Raw genomic sequence first — 16,279 nt, forward strand, 5'->3', positions numbered from 1 at the left:
CTTTTTGCTCTTCGTCTCCCTTAATGTTACTTACTTTTATCTATCTATTTATTTTTTTATTTATTTTGTGGAAGTGCACAGCGTCTCGCACACATCTCCGTCCCGTTTGGCCGACTCTTCGCCTCAACTTCATCTCCGTCTCTCACGCGCTTTCTCTTTTCCCGTCTCAGGAGCGTGAACGCCTCAAGCAGGAGAAGCGCGATGAGAAGCGCCTGAACAAAGAGCGCAAGCTGGAGCTGCGCCGCCTCGAACTGGAAATGCTGCGCGAGATGAAGAAGCCCAACGAGGACATGTGCTTAACTGATCACAAGGTAAACTCGCTCACGTGTCCTGGTGTACGCACCGAATCACACACACACGCACATTCAAAGTCCTGACATCCAAAGCAGAACATTTTAAGTAAATAGTTAAAGGAATAAAACATATTTGGGGCATGCTGTTATAGTAAAATAATCAACAATGGTGTGGAGTTACTGATTCCATCGTGACGTTAACAGCACTTCACCAAGTGTTTTATTCCTCTTTTGCCACAGCTATCATTCAACCATTAGTATTTTTTGATTTCTGTATAAAAGAATGACTCGTCATACATTTAATCCATTCCTTTACGTTAACCAGCGTAAACTCCTCTGTTCCGAACATGCCGGAAAACGTAACCTTACACTAGAGACTCCTTCCAAAACGTTAAACAAACGTCTGGTTATTTCAAACGGCACCATCCCGACACGTACACGTGCTATACACGTCGCTGTGAACGAGCCGTTACTATAGTAACGATAACGTATCGACGAGCGCGTTAATACGAACCTGCGCTTTGCATCTGCACCCCTGCTAGAGCTCCTGTTCTAGAACCACGGCCTTCCTTCCTTCTGACCAATCAGAATCCGCTGTTTGTGAATCCGTAACAAACATCATGGGTACGCTTCTTGGGTGGCGTTTATCAGTCGTTATTAAAACCGTTTTGTTCGGCTGTCCGTTAGGCTCCGCCCCCTCATAACATTACAGCGGAGATGGTTCGGTCAAAACGCTTTCTCACACACACACACACACACACACACACACTCAAACACACACAAGATTGTGGTGCTTTTAGTGCTTTTATTGTATAATATATACACACACACCTGCTACTAAGAGACTCCATGAGCGTCTGACGTGTCCATTTCCTTAAATATGAATTATAATGCTACTATAAATGTAATACAGGATTGATTATGTATTTTTTCTGCCACTCTAAAACGCACTGTACTGTAGCGTTTCTGTAATATCAGCGTCACATCCGTTGTTAAGTGAACAGAACAGGAGGGTTAAGCACCCTAAGTACCCTGACGCTGTTGGAGTATATAAATCATGAACGATTGCTCCGATACCCCATCATCATCAATTAAGCCTTAATGAGTCACGCTCGTTTATTTTATTTATTTATTATTTTTATTGTTGTTGTTGCAGTGATTCAGTTTCCCAGAAATTCTCTCAAATCCAGGCTTTTAAACAGAGCTATCAGGTTCGTGTTTTCCTGGAGGCTCAGTCAGGAGGGGGGGGGAGAGGGCTACTTAAGGCTTACGCACTGTCTGTAACAGCATTAGGTCATCAGTAACACCTTTCCGAAGCAGGAAGATGACAGACAGAAACACTGACACCGTGTGGTCGTAGCAGAGCGCAGCAGCATCGTGGTTTATGGTTTATGACTGGAGTGAAGAAAGGTAGAGATGAGACGCTGGGAGAAATCTGTAAGGTCTGCGGCGCGAAAACTACCGAGGACTTGTCCTCCTAAAACAGCATTTGCTTTAAAGGGTGCTTGACACAAACTGTTTAAAAAGTTAAAAATGAGTTACAAATCGCTGCATAATTGCGCCATATTTTTGTGAAAGTGGATATAGATTGGATTTAAATAGAACAACTTTGGGTCTTGGAGGAAAACAAAAAGTAGATGATAAAGGGAAAAAAATGCACCCATAAATATGTGGAATGAGTTTGGAGTGATTTATGTAGATTGATTTTATTGAGGCATTTATTGATTGACTGATTGTACACGTTATTAGAGAATGTTTATATCACATCATTTTTATTATTAACACATCTCAGCACTGTTTTGTGATATGGATTCTTTGTGAAACCTGATGCACTCAGTGTCTTGGTGGTGTAAGTTTGGATATCTTTAGAACAAACTAAAGAAGACTGTCTCTCTTGCTCACACACACACACACACACACACAGCCTCTGCCGGAGTTCTCTCGCATCGCGGGTCTGGTGCTGCCGGGACAGGTGTTCTCTGACTGCCTGATGGTGGTGCAGTTCCTGCGCAGCTTCGGGAAGGTGCTGGGCATGGAGCAGAGCGAGTTTCCCACACTGGGTGTGCTGCAGGAAGGTCTCCTCAACCTGGGCAACAGCATGGGTCAGGTGCAGGACCTGCTGGTGCGCCTGCTCTCCTCAGCCGTGTGCGACCCAGGGCTGCCTCCAGGGCACAGGGTGAGAGATCCTCACACACACACACACACACACACACACACGTGTCCAGTATCAAAAATATTCATATCATCATACTGTGAACTCCAGTAATATTGGCACCCTTGGTAAATATGAGCAAAGAAGGCTGTGAAAAATTTAAATTGTTTAACCTTTTGATCTTTAAAAAAAAAAAAATTCACAAAACATCCTCTGCTCTCATGTATCTCAAACAATTGCAAACACAACACAGGTTTATCCCGAAAAATCTTTGTTAGATGTAGGTGATGTTACATGGTGACGCATAGTGCAGACCTTTTCTCTTCAAAACGTTCTGCCGTCGTCGTGACTGTCGTCATGAGCCGCGTCTCAAATCGAAAACTCTGACGTTACACTCAAAAGACTTTACTAATCTAGAAAATCCAGAAGACTGGTACGCAAAACAGACCTTTCTGTATTTTTGAAGACTTCAGAATGGTTTTTCAAATTCAAACACTAGCTGTGATTGGGAAACTGGTACTCGATAACTGTCTAGAATAGTACACAAGTGTGCCATTTGAGACACAATGCTAGTTTGTTCAGTTAGTTGTGGACACACTGTCACATGGTGCTATACTGCCCACGCTGTTTACGTTGGTATTGCACCGTGTGGACGAGTAGAGCTAATTCCAAACAACCACAGGATATGCGTGGCAGCCATCTTGTGTTAAAAGCACTTGTCCACCACAGGCCAAGTCCATCCTGGGTGATCACCTGACCAACGTGGGTCTGAACCGGGACAACGTGTCGGAGGTGCTGCAGCAGTACATGGACTCGCACTGCGCTCAAACGGAGCTGGCCGACATGGCCCTGAGCCTGAAGACCAAGGCCTTCCAAGCACACACACCCGCGCAGAAAGCCTCGGTGCTCGCCTTCCTGGTCAACGAGCTGGCCTGCAGCAAGAGCGTGGTCAGGTACAGCTATGGGCTAGAGCAGACTGAAAACCACCTGCTTAGTTTTGTAGCACTTCTTTAAATATTCATCCAGGAATCAGACCTTGTAAGGAGGTTAGGAGAGAGGTTTTGGTTCTAGGATTATTAATTAATAATAGTGCCTTTGCATTTCATGTGCTACAGAGAGTGACAGCACGGACTATTCAGCATGTTTTAGGGTTTGTACAAAAATCACACCGGTGTCTTATTATGTAACTGAGATCTCTCTCTCTTTCTGTCTTTTTCTCTCTTTCTCTCTTTCACTCTTTCTCTCTCTCTTTCACTCTTTCTCTCGCTCTTTCTCTCTCTCTCTTTCACTCTCTCTCTTTCACTCTTTCACTCTCTCTCTCTCTCTCTCTGTATGTTCTCATGCTCAGTGAGATTGATAAGAGCCTGGACCAAATGAACGTGCTGAGGAAAGATGAGTGTATCGTGGAGGGAAAGCTCAAAAAGTGAGTGTCCTTCTCTTCAGTCTTTCACAAAAACTTAATAAAGCCGTATTTATGTAATATTTCTCATTATATTTGTTTCTAGGCATTTTTGCATAATAGTGCTTCTTTAAAGAAATATATGTTTAAGTAACAGCCAAAAAAATGTCAAGCTTCAACTTATTTAAAAAATCTTATACTTGTTCTAAAATAATCTCACGATAATAAATATTAGACATGCACAAAAGTACACTGCAAAAATATCTGAAGTAAAACCGTCTAGAAAACATGCCGATCTGTTGAATATTCTAACCTTGTGAGGTTATTATGGATCTCCTAAGGAGAACTATAATGTAAATTTACATCCACGCATGATGAAGTCATATGATATAAAATGATTTGTTTTTGTGCAAGTGCATTCACATAAGCAGTATATGTACATATAAAACACGTTTGGAATTTGTTTATGTCCGATCATGCTATTATTTTTACTCATTAATTAATTCTTGATCCTTTTTGGTGTGTTGTTTTTTTCCCCTGAACTGTTGTGATTTTCTTGTGTACAGGTTGAAGAACATTCACGCGAAGCGCACAGGGAGGCGCGATGCCGGCGGAGGGGACGAGCCTCACGCCACAGGCACGCCAAGCGCCGGACACAAGCGCAAGAGAAAGGCCGGCGACAGCGATGACGACGAGGACGAAGACGAGGACAGCGACGAGGCTGTAGATGACGAGGATGAGGACGACGAAGAAGAGGTGAAGAAGGCGAGAAAGGTGGAGACGTGTGACGAGGTAAGAGCCGACACGCAACTGGAACTAAACAACGGTTCATTTAACCGTGAAATATTTCCAACCTGTCCTTCCTGTGACCATGTTTGGATATTTGTGTGTGTGTGTGTGTGTGTAAAACTTAGGATGAAGGAGATCAAGCCACGAGCGTAGAAGAGCTAGAGAAACAGATTGAAAAATTATCGAAGGTAAACACGCACATGCAGTCAGTATTAAACAAACACATACATACGCTCATGCACACACACACACACACACACTCTCTCTCTCTATTTTGTGAGAGCAGCAACAGAATCTGATCAGAAGGAAGCTGTTCGAATCGTCTCACGCTTTGCGCTCCATGGGCTACGGACAGGACCGCTACCGCCGCCGCTACTGGGTTCTCCCACAGTGCGGAGGGGTCTTCATCGAGGGAATGGAGAGTGGAGAAGGTATCGTTGTTTACCCCAAGTTATGCTCTGTTTACACTGTCAGCTCATGTAAAGTTAGTGCTTCTTTCTGTGTAGTGTAGTACGTCAGCGTTTGGTTTGTTTTGCATGCCTGACGTGTATGCGAGCTGAACCCTCCTAGACTTACTCATTACTCAGATTTTTATTCCACTTCCATCCAAAGACTTTCATGATTCTCATTTTTACTTTTATGCTTTTCCATCATCATTATTTCTATTTTCAGTCTTCAGCTGTTTCCTTTTTCTCATTTACTCTTAACTTGACCCTACAGCAGACTGCTTGAGAGTGTTCATGCCCTGAACAACAGTTTTAAGCTATTAGGCACCTTAACGAGGGAAAGTTGAATGAACTAAAGCATGGTGTTGAAGATACTAATTAAAACAAAAGCACAGTAGACTTAGACCTGGTTGCTGTGATATTTAGGCTGTATGTTGTAACATTCAGGGGGATCAAAACATTAAACTGAACAAGTTTCACAGATATTTGACGAACAGAAATGGAATAATGAGGCCCTGAACAAAGGGGGGTCAATATTAAAGGTAACAGTCAGTATGTGTTGGCCTCCAGCTGCTTTAACTACTACAGTGCATCTCATCCTCATGGACTGCAGCAGATTTGTCAGTTCTTGCTGTGAGACTTCAGTTAATATATTGTACAGTAATAAGTATAAACTGAGTAAAAATGATCAATTAGATGAAGGTGAAAGGGACAGTATTTTCAGCCATTTTGTTTAACGGCGCGTGTGATATTATACAGGAATCACTAAAACATGCATGAATGAAGGTCAGCTGAAGCATACGCACACGTGTCTCTTTACAGGTCCCGAGGAAATGGAGAAGGAGCGAGAGAGGCTCCGCAACTTTGAGCCTGTGAGGATCAAGGAAGAGCCACAGGAAGAGGAGGAGGAGGATGATGACGAGGAGATGCAGGTGGAGGAGGCGCAGCAGCAGCCGGAGGTGCAGACGCAGGCACAGGTGAAGCAGGAGGAGGAGGATCACGCTGAGAAGGAAGTGAAACAGGAAGACGAGAAGCCCTGCTCGCCGCCAAACAAACTCCAGGAGGAGAAGGACGCTCAGCCATTAGACTCCACCTCTTGTCTTCTCAAGGAGCCCCCGAACCCACCAGGTGACCTCGCGTCCCTTTGCCATATTCCTGACAGCAGCATGACGACTGTCACCGCGGCCACCGCATCAGCATCATCTCCAACTCATTCTACCTCCAAGCCTACTGAACTGTGCAGCACTCCTGTGGACTCCGTACCTCTCATCGCTCAGTTTGGTGCTCCTCTTCCTCAGTTCGGTGTTCCTCTGTCCCTACAGCATCATCAGCACCTCCTGGCGAACGATCAGCTCCTGCGCGTTTTAACGGAGCGCAGCGGCCACTGGTTCAGCCTCCTGCCCCGCTCGCCCTGTGATGACTCTTCCCTCATCCAACCCACAACGCCGCTGCGCTCCTCAGCTCAGTCCAACAATGTCCAGCCCAGGAGCCCTCCCGCTCCATCCTGCTCCCCTCACCAACACCTCCAACCTCCCTCTGCCTCCAGCAGCCCCCTCAACGCTGCTCACGACAGCCTGGGAAACCTCACTATCTCCCCTCTGCAGGTAAGCAGCCCTCATACATGTCTGTATTTACTTTAATGCGATATGAATGTTTGTTCTTTATATAATTACGGGTGCTGAGTCAGAACAGGGGTTTATGTAATCATTTCTCTTCAGTGATGCTGAATGCCGAACGTCTTCCTTTGTGTGCAGGTAAAACCCGCTGGTGCTCTGCTGCCTTTGCCCATGTGTGGATGGTCAGGTGGTGTGATCAGCCCCAACCTGCCCATGTGCAGCAGCCCTATGCCCCTTTGCCCACTCACTGAGGGAAGTGCAAGCCCCCTGCTGGCCCCCAGTGTCTCCACCAGCAAGAGCGGCTCTCCTGCGCCCCCTGGGGACAAACTGCCCTCTGCACTCTCACCTGCTATAGATCTGCCACGAAACCACGACCAGCCACAGCCAAAGCCCATTCCAGAAGGTGAGACACACACACACACACACACAGGACGCACGACCTATGCTTCCATAAAGCCTAATAATCTACACAGTATTTAACATGGCTGCACATACATAGCATCAACAGGCTCGTATACATACTACTCTTTATGGTGTTGCTTGTGTGTGTGTGTGTTGCAGACATGCTAATGGGCTGGTGGAAGATGACGGATATGGAGGAACTGCAGGCCCTGTTGAAGACGCTCCACAGTAGAGGCATCAGAGAGAGAGCGTTGCAAAAACAGCTCCAGAAATCCATAGAGCTCATCTCTCAGACCTGCAACAAGAACAAAGAGGGTGAGTCACTATAATATACACTTCAAGGAAAAGCTCATTTTTATTCATTTTAACAATTGATAATAATAATAATAATAATAATAATAATAATAATAAACTGGCCTCCGTGAAATTTTAATGCCTTAAATGAGACTTAAAGTAAACATGTTGATCGTTTTAAGTCATTAAACACCTTAATGAGGCGAATGAATGAAAATACATTGGGGGGGTGCAAACTTTTGAGCTTGCTAATAAGAATTTCGAATTCCTTTTGTTGACAAGCTATACGCAAGCTTTTGCACTTGACACTGTTGCTAGAAAGGTAACCTAGTCTTGTAGAGCTAAACAGATTACATAATTTTCTTATAACGGCCCAAGTGTCTCCTTCCTCTTATCCAGAGCAGTTTGTCAACGATTACAACAGTTTATTAAAGAATGATATGTCATGCTTTTTTTTTATTTTTTATCCATTTGTGGTTACCTTTAATGTTGTGGAACATCTGCAAAAACCATTTAATCCCTGCTGTCATTTAGGTTATAGCGGCTATAGAGCTGGGTGGATGTAACACTCACAGGTCATCTCCTTGTCTGTGTGTTTGTGTGTGTGTGTGTGTAGTAGCTGTGATGGAGGTGTCGGAACTGGATGAGGGCCAGGTTTCCGTGGAGACGCTACAGGAGTGGTGCGTGGAGGAGCAGGCCATGGAGACGGACATCGCCTTACTACAGCAGGTGGAGGAGCTTGAACGTAGGGTCACTTCAGCTAGCCTGCAGGTCAAGGTAAAAAAAAAAAAAAAAATGTGTGTGTGTGTGTGTGTGTTTGATTTTAAATTAAAGAAGTTCTTTAAAAGATCAAAGTGCTCCAAATGTACTTTGTGGTGCTGTTTTAAGGATGTCATCGTCAACTTTGTTAAAATCCCCAAGAATTAAAATGGGCTTGGTCGTGTTTCTACACTTATTAATATGCATAAATATGCAAATTGAACACTCTTGCTTATCCTTCTGCAATCTGAAATAGCCTAATATCACGGACGTATCTATCCAGCTACTCTTAGCGTGCATTTTTGTGATTTCTGTAACTGAATCTCGATTTTTTTTGTTGTCGTACCCCAGGGCTGGATGCACCCGGAGCCCCAGTCGGAGCGGGAGGACCTGCTGTATTACGAGCACAAGCCCCTTCCAAAAGCCTGCCCGGGGGCGGAGTCACAGGAGGAGCGGAGCTCGGAAAAAGGCCTGAGACGGCAGCCCAGCAACCCGCTGGACATCGCCGTGATGCGCCTGGCCGAGCTGGAGCGCCACATCGAGAGAAGGTACCTGCGGAGCCCCTTAGGGACAACCATCCAGATCAGGCTGGATAATGTGGGGACGGTCACTGTGCCCGCCCCTGCGCCATCCACTAGCGCTGGAGGGGAAGGGTAGGTCATCCACGCAGCCAGCCTTCATCTCTTCATCTCCTCTATCTCTTCCTCCTCCTCCTCTTGCTCCTTCTCCTCCTCCCCTCTCTTCTGGCTGGGGCGGCTGTGCTTGTGGTGTGTGTGTGTTCACCCGGGGCCCAGTTCTTCAAGGGGTTCCATGGTTTTCGGTTCAGATTTAAACACTTGCATTTGAGTTCCTTTCTGTTCTTGGTTGCATGCGTTCAATTTTTTTTTGGTCTTTTTTGTTTGTTTGTTTGTTTGTTTGGTTTGGAAAGGATTTCTCTTTTGCTGTTTCGTGAGAGCATGGTGCATTTTAACCACGTGGCTTCACTTTCTCTCCGAATTTCCACTGGAAGTTTTCATCATGCAGTCAATGCCATTCCACAGGATGTGTGTGCTGTATTCTAACAATCCATGTTTAGTCTCCTTTTTGTCTATAGAGGACTGTAATGATGTTTTTTCTTTGAGGCCAGCGTTATACGCGGAGCGACGCATAAGCCGCGTAATATGAACTTGTCGTCTCAGATATTCAGAGTAAATATATAATATGTAGCCTGCTAATGTTGATGATGATTTTGAGGACATACTTATACTTTGTACAGAAGAGGTGTGTTAAATTCAAACTCTAAGCACTTGTAGGGGTGAATGATGTTAAAAATGTGTGTGATGATGATAAATGTCTATAGGACATAAATATGATTTATTATTTTAGCTTGATTTGTTACATATTGGCTGACGTTGAATTAATCATTTCGATTAACTGTTTGATGACTTAAGAAGAACAGAAGTGTAATAATGCACACACAGTCATTCATCAACGTGATCATTACATTTTAATGTTAGATATGTTACAAGGAGAACATATAATGTACCTTTCTATGCTAATGTACTCAATCGTGCCACCAGTTACAACTCAGAGTTATCACTGTGCTTCACGACAGCGTATATTTATTGAACATATTAAGCATGTTGTGTATTTTAGCAGTTCATTTCTGGTCAGATCAAATAATAACGATTAGGTGATTTTATAGCAATTGTGTGAGGCTGTATTGTTTCCTCCACTGTTACTGATACGATAGCACTGAACGAATGCCGGTTATGTGCTGTCCTTCCATCTTGTGCCCGTGTGTACGTGTGGTTAACATCAAGTATAATGCTGGCCTTAAGCTCTAAATATATGTATTTATGTGTGTGTGTGTGTGTGTGTGTGTGTGTGTGTGTGTGTGGATGTGTGTTGATGTTTGTAACCTGCCTCTTTGTCATTGTGTCTCTCAGGGGTGAGGAGGAGATCGCTCCGGGGATGAAGGTGTGGAGGAAGGCTCTGAGCGAGGTGAGGAACTCGTCGCAGCTGGCCATGTGTCTGCAACAGCTGCAGAAGTCCATCGCCTGGGAGAGATCCATCATGAAAGTGGTGAGTGTGTGTGTGTGTGTGTGTGTGTGTGTGATCTCAGACTCGGGTTCAGTGCCAACCTATGCACAATGATGAAACGATATTTTAAGCATGTACTAAGCTGTGTGTGTGTGTGTGTGTGTGTGTGTGTAGTACTGCCAGATCTGTCGTAAGGGGGATAATGAGGACTTACTGCTGCTGTGCGATGGCTGTGATAAGGGCTGTCACACCTACTGCCACAAGCCCAAGATCAACGCCATCCCTGAGGGAGACTGGTACTGCCCTGCCTGCATCTCCAAGGTAACCACCTCCATCTCCAGTCACGTTCAGAGCTCACACACACTCTGCTGAGAAATCTCAGCGCTTTCAGGGATGCAGTCTGGCCAAGAAATCCCCTCCCCCCCTTTGTATATCACTGAATAGTAACAGGTCGTGACCCGAGAAATTATACGCATCGTGTCAAGTCAAATGTGACCTAATCAATGGCACGTGACATTTTGATGCTTTTCTACCTCGGATTACGTTTTAATACTACTCATTTGGCAGGCACTTTTTTGCGGCAGAATTGGTAAGGATTCAGGATTTTATACACCAAAATGTTTGCATTTTTCTAACCAAGGGTGAAAATCGTGTACGCTTCGGTGTGTTAGCGGTAAAACCGTCATTTCCTGTCATATCTTGCTGAAAAAGGTGAGCAATTTCCTGAGTATGACTTTTGGACCGTCAGACAGTATACTCTCAGATAGAACGCTGTTATTTGCATCCACCTGATTTTGGACGTTAAAAAGTTCAAGAGCTTAAATGCTCAACACGAGATACTGAGAGTTGTAGTCTAGATTGAAAAAAAATAATAAAAACATCCGAATTGGCAGTTATTTGTCGTGTGTGTTAATTCAGATAAATATATTTGTAGAAATTATGTGCTAGTTCCTAATGCTAATCTAATGTTACATCTAATACAACTTAGTATCCTCCAATCGATATGCAGCCAACTTTGTTCAGAATCTGGGGTAAATTCCTGAATGACAATGACGTAGATTATTAGAAGGATTATTTAGAAAGTATCAGAGTTATGCCTTTCTCAATAATGATCGATTTATAATGAATTTATGATGGTTGTGTCGATTCAATTTATCGTTGTTTTTTAAATCTGTGCGTCGATTCCAAATCGTTACACCACGTTGATACAAAACAGTCGCCATTAAGTGTTTGTGTGTGTGTGTGTTGAATTTTGTATCTTTTTTTGTATACAAATGCTAGAGTAGTCAGTACCTAAAAAAAAAACTTTTTAAAACAATTGAAACTCGCAGGAGGCATTCCTGTAACTGCACACCTTTCAAATGACTAACTGCAGCTACTGAATAATTTATCGTAGCTCCTGAATCGTATGCTTTAACTAAATAATAAGCTGGAACGTTATGAAAAGAAGTCAGCACGCCATGTGGTCTGGAACAGGGAAGTTCATTTCCTTCACCGTCTGTCTTGCTGATTTTGGCATTAGAAATAATCTAGTGTGTTGCATTAAAATATAAAGGTGTGTGTGTGTGATAGTGATACTTTGGCACTTGGGGAAGTTCCCACTTTGACTTCAAAATGCAGACTAAGGGCGCGTGAAACGAAGTGCAGGAATAAGTGCTTATGACTTCAGGGACTCGAGTGAGATCAGGAACAACGATTTAAACGCAATCCAATTTCCCCAGGCAAGCAACCAGTCCCCTAAGAACAAGAAGCCTCAGAGTCGCGTGCAGTCCAGCGGAGGGGGCAAGAAATCCTCGGAGACGGCCAAGAAGAACAAGAAGCAGCAGGAGGCGTGTGAGGAAGAGGAGGCAAGTGGAAGCAGCAACACCAGCAACAGCAGCCCAAAGAAAACAGCCTCGGCTTCCAGCCAGGCGAAGAAGAGCTCACCCGCTCCTCCCACCACCAAGCCCGAGAGCCCGGCCTGCGTGAAACGAGCCAAAACGGCCAGGGACAACAACCGCGACCTGGGCCTCTGCAGGTATGGCATATATACATAAATAAAACAATATTTCAAGTAGTTTATCGTTCAGATACAACAAAACTCAAGCGCATACGTTTAAAACAAGCTTACTATATTTATAATGTAAAATGCATTACATCTACATGTTGTTATCGCAGTTTATATTCAAATGCATTCCTAATACGTGAAATGCTATTATTTATATTTAGTCAAATATTCATCCTGTATATTGCCTGTATATATTATATAAAATATTAAAGACAAGAAAAACGACAGACATTACCTCTGAGATCAGATTTTCATGAGGCTTTATTCTTGAAGAGTAAACAGATTATGCTTTCAGATAAACAAATATGACAAATGTTTGTTTTTTGGCTCGACTGCTTAGAGTGACCATGATCTCAGCCACAAACATTTCCCAGTTTCCTTTCTTTAGCTGTTCTTTACTGATTTCCTATCAGTAAGAGTATTGCATGTAGAGCTGGATTAATTTGCTGACTGGATGTTTTCTAACATCATCTGTTTCTCTTGTGAAGGATTCTCTTGGCTGAACTGGAGCGCCATCAGGACGCCTGGCCCTTCCTCACACCCGTCAACCTCAAATCGGTCCCCGGATACCGGAAAGTCATCAAAAAGCCCATGGACTTCTCCACCATCCGCGAGAAACTCGTCAGCAGCCAGTGAGTCTCCATTACGTCCTCTGTCCTAGTGATGGCGACCTTTAGTGACTCAGTTCTTCCGAAATGAATCAATGTATGAATATTTTGATTCCTTTGATTCACCAGTCGGAGCGTAATATTGAAAGGACTGCAGGTTGAAGAAAATCACAGAATCATTATGAATTCATTTGGGCGATTCGCTTAAACGATTTTTGTCTCAGCTGACCCCAATTTAGTTTTTAAATTTTTGTTTGTTTTTCGTCCTTTTAGGTACCAGAACCTCGAGACGTTCATCATCGACGTCAACCTGGTATTCGATAACTGCGAAAAGTTCAACGAGGACAACTCGGACATCGGCCGCGCCGGACACAACATGAGGAAGTTCTTCGAGAAAAGGTGGACCGAGCTCCTGAAGCAGACTAACTGATCCACTTGGAGCGACCGCGCGCCACTCTTTCCGAACCCCTCGACGTGGAGCTCGGATCAGAACCGCCCAGAATTTTCCTCCCAGCAAATCAAAGCGCCGTTCTCAAACCTGAACATGTCACACACACCTATATACACCCCACACACAACACCCCAAAGAGACACAGGACAGAGGGTGTCTTTGTGCAATATCATTTCCTTGTAGAAAAGAGTAATCGCACTGAAATCTTCAACCGTAAGAGCTGTATCTAGGACAAAACAAAACAAAAACAAACAAAAAAAAAACACTTTCCACTACCTGTAAATATCATTTTGTTTCTTCTGTTGTTTTTTTTTTAACTTTATCGTTAATATTATAGTGAATGTATTTAATTTTTTTAAATGATTATTTATGACAACAAAAAGGTCCATTCTTCATTTTCTATGAAAAGGAAGAAACAGCGCAAACTGCTTTTAAAAAAAAAAAATCAAATGGAATGTTTATTTGTATGTGTGTGGTTTTTTTTGGTTTTTTTTTTGTTTATTAAAATTATTTTCTTCTCCAAATATGAAACGAAGCCAAGAAAAGAAAGGAACCTGTTTACACCACTCCAGGCCGTCCGACGTCAGAGTTTTCCCCTTGTACACACACGCACACACACACACACACACACACACACACACACACGGATGAGCAGTGGTTTCCACCCCCACCCCCCCCCCCAAAAAAAAAACAAAAACAAAAAAAAAAAACGTGTACATACTGTCTGTTGATACCGATATATATATCAAGTCTTGTTTGGAATGATGTGTACATATGGTTTCAAACATTGGATATTGTTCATGCCTTAGACCAATTGTAGCATTTAATTTTAGTCTTAAAGTGACTTATTATTATTATTGTTATTATTATTATTATTATTATTATTATTGACACATTTATTGGTTGTACAGTATACACATATCTTCTACAAACACTGTGGTCTCCTTAATCTTGGTAGTGCCTGCCCTTCTGAACAGGGTGTAGGGAAGTATTTTTATTTTTTGTTTTTGTTTTTGTTTGTTTTTATGATTTTTCTTCTTTTTTTTTTTTTTAAAGAAAAAAAAAAAGAAACACCCCCTGGCTTCCTCCGCAGCCTGGCATATATACTGTACAACACAAGTGTGTATCCCCATGTGAGAACTTTTGGGAGTAGGTTTCAGCGACACACACATGCGGTGTGCTTTCGGTAACCACTATGGCCACATCCCAAACTGTGCAACCCCTGGTTCACCGTGGCTTTGTCGTAAATCGCATCGTTCTTCACAGCAGTACGCCAAAACAGTGCTCAGAGAACACAACTGTGAGTGGCGTACTGGTTTAAAGTACTACTTAGCGGGATAGAGTGCGGTTTGGGACGCAGCCCAAGCCTGAGTCTCCTCCTCCTCATCCTCCTCTTGCTCCTCTTCCTCCTCCCCCATCATCCCTGTGAGTCTTGGCCACTGGAGGCAGCTAGAACACAGTTTTTTTGTACCCGAGTCAGAGTACTTGAAGTTATTTTATTTAAAGCTATTGTGGGAAACAAAATGGTAGCGTTCTTTTTGTAGGAGCATTATTTTTCACTAGTGTGTATGTGTGCGTGCGTGCGTGTGTATGTGTGTGTGCGTGTGTGTGTATGTATATGTGTGAGTGTGTGTGTGTGTGCGTGCGTGAGTGTGTGTGGCACGGACCTATTAAAAGGATGTTTTTAAAGTCATATTTCTGCTTCTTGGTGTTTTTTCCACTGTAATAGTTTGAGTGCACAGACATGAACAATAAACATAGTTATTTTTCAGCCCCAAATCATAAACTCCTCCATCCTGAAGACTTACCCATGCTCGTTACAAAGCTCGGACACTGGAGACGCCTTCCATAAATGTGTTATAAACGCCTCCTTACAGTATACTGCACCATATCAAGCATTTCTGTGAATGAGTCGTTGCTATGGAAATGATAACATATCAGAACAAGCGCTTTAATATAAACATGAGATTTGCAGCTGCACTATTGTCAGAGCTGTGGTTGTAGAAAATTAATCAACACCTTCTGACCAACCAGGGTCCAGAATCCAAAACAAACCTGGCAGAAAAAGGAGCAAAACTCCAAATCATACAGCAGTAAATCTGAAAACATCCTTAAGAATATTATTTTATTGTAACATATAACAATAATATATAATAATATGTTAGATACATATTAGTTTTGGCAGTCTTTTGAATTCTTCAATATCTGAATGAAGCAATATCATTTTAAAAGAAAAATTTTGTGACTAATAAGAAGCTGGCAGTAGTAAAAGTAGATAAAGTCAGAAAACCACACAAATTAAAAAAATAATAGTTCTATCTATCTATCTATCTATCTATCTATCTATCTATCTGTCTGTCTGTCTATCTATCTATTTACTCTTTAGGACAGCCAGTTTTTTATATTATTATATATTAAAAATATATTATTATTATTATTATTATTATTATTATTATTATCATACGTAAATGAATCACATGAAAATGTATCACATGAAAATGAATCACATGAAAATGAATCTCATGAATATGAATCTCCTGAAACTGAATCACATGTAAATGATTGAAGATATTGTCATTGCATTACTTCACCTAGATTTTGTGGACTTACTCCTCTTAAAAGTTACTTCTTTATTAATGTGCTTCTCTGTTTTGATGCTCTGACCGGGTTAGAGTTTCTGTTTATTTAATTTTTTTAAAAGTCTTTAAAAGGTAAGGACATTATTACTGTGTGCAGACTGTTTTTCAGTCTTGGTTTTATTGGTTAGTTCAGCTTACTCTCCGAGTTGTTTTCACATTGTGGACAACGTTAGGTTTCTGTAGGATACACTGCTGTCTCATTTGTTCATGGAGACTTTGGGTGTGTGGGTGTTTGGTGGATTGTGAGAGTAAGCAGAACATGCCAATGCTTTGAAGGATGTAATGTTATTTAATTGCGAATCTGTTTTTAGAGGATTTAAACCTAACATGGTGAACAAATTATATTATAGAATTCAGGCAGT

The 16,279-nt window shown here is 42.5% G+C and overlaps 1 protein-coding gene across 15 annotated transcripts in view; it reads left to right on the forward strand.

Moving 5' to 3' along the window:
• Positions 1-14,971, forward strand: part of baz2ba (bromodomain adjacent to zinc finger domain, 2Ba) — a 97,858-nt gene extending 82,887 nt beyond the window's left edge. For 10 of the 15 annotated variants that reach the window (XM_053637935.1, XM_053637936.1, XM_053637939.1 and 7 more), the window contains 17 exons: positions 171-311; positions 2,218-2,469; positions 3,175-3,398; positions 3,794-3,868; positions 4,411-4,636; positions 4,759-4,821; positions 4,920-5,064; positions 5,902-6,683; positions 6,834-7,098; positions 7,257-7,412; positions 8,008-8,168; positions 8,502-8,803; positions 10,079-10,214; positions 10,347-10,493; positions 11,894-12,189; positions 12,708-12,851; positions 13,101-14,971. In XM_053637935.1, coding sequence (XP_053493910.1) covers positions 171-311; positions 2,218-2,469; positions 3,175-3,398; positions 3,794-3,868; positions 4,411-4,636; positions 4,759-4,821; positions 4,920-5,064; positions 5,902-6,683; positions 6,834-7,098; positions 7,257-7,412; positions 8,008-8,168; positions 8,502-8,803; positions 10,079-10,214; positions 10,347-10,493; positions 11,894-12,189; positions 12,708-12,851; positions 13,101-13,257 — 3,672 coding nt within the window. In that variant the 3' untranslated portion in view covers positions 13,258-14,971. The remainder of the gene's footprint in view (positions 1-170; positions 312-2,217; positions 2,470-3,174; positions 3,399-3,793; positions 3,869-4,410; positions 4,637-4,758; positions 4,822-4,919; positions 5,065-5,901; positions 6,684-6,833; positions 7,099-7,256; positions 7,413-8,007; positions 8,169-8,501; positions 8,804-10,078; positions 10,215-10,346; positions 10,494-11,893; positions 12,190-12,707; positions 12,852-13,100) is intronic. The other 5 variants (XM_053637944.1, XM_053637950.1, XM_053637947.1 and 2 more) reach the window with 1 other exon arrangement.
• The last annotated feature ends 1,308 nt before the right edge of the window (positions 14,972-16,279 follow it).

Source organism: Ictalurus furcatus, chromosome 12 (genome assembly GCF_023375685.1).
Source record: "Ictalurus furcatus strain D&B chromosome 12, Billie_1.0, whole genome shotgun sequence".
Taxonomy (NCBI): Eukaryota; Metazoa; Chordata; class Actinopteri; order Siluriformes; family Ictaluridae; genus Ictalurus; species Ictalurus furcatus.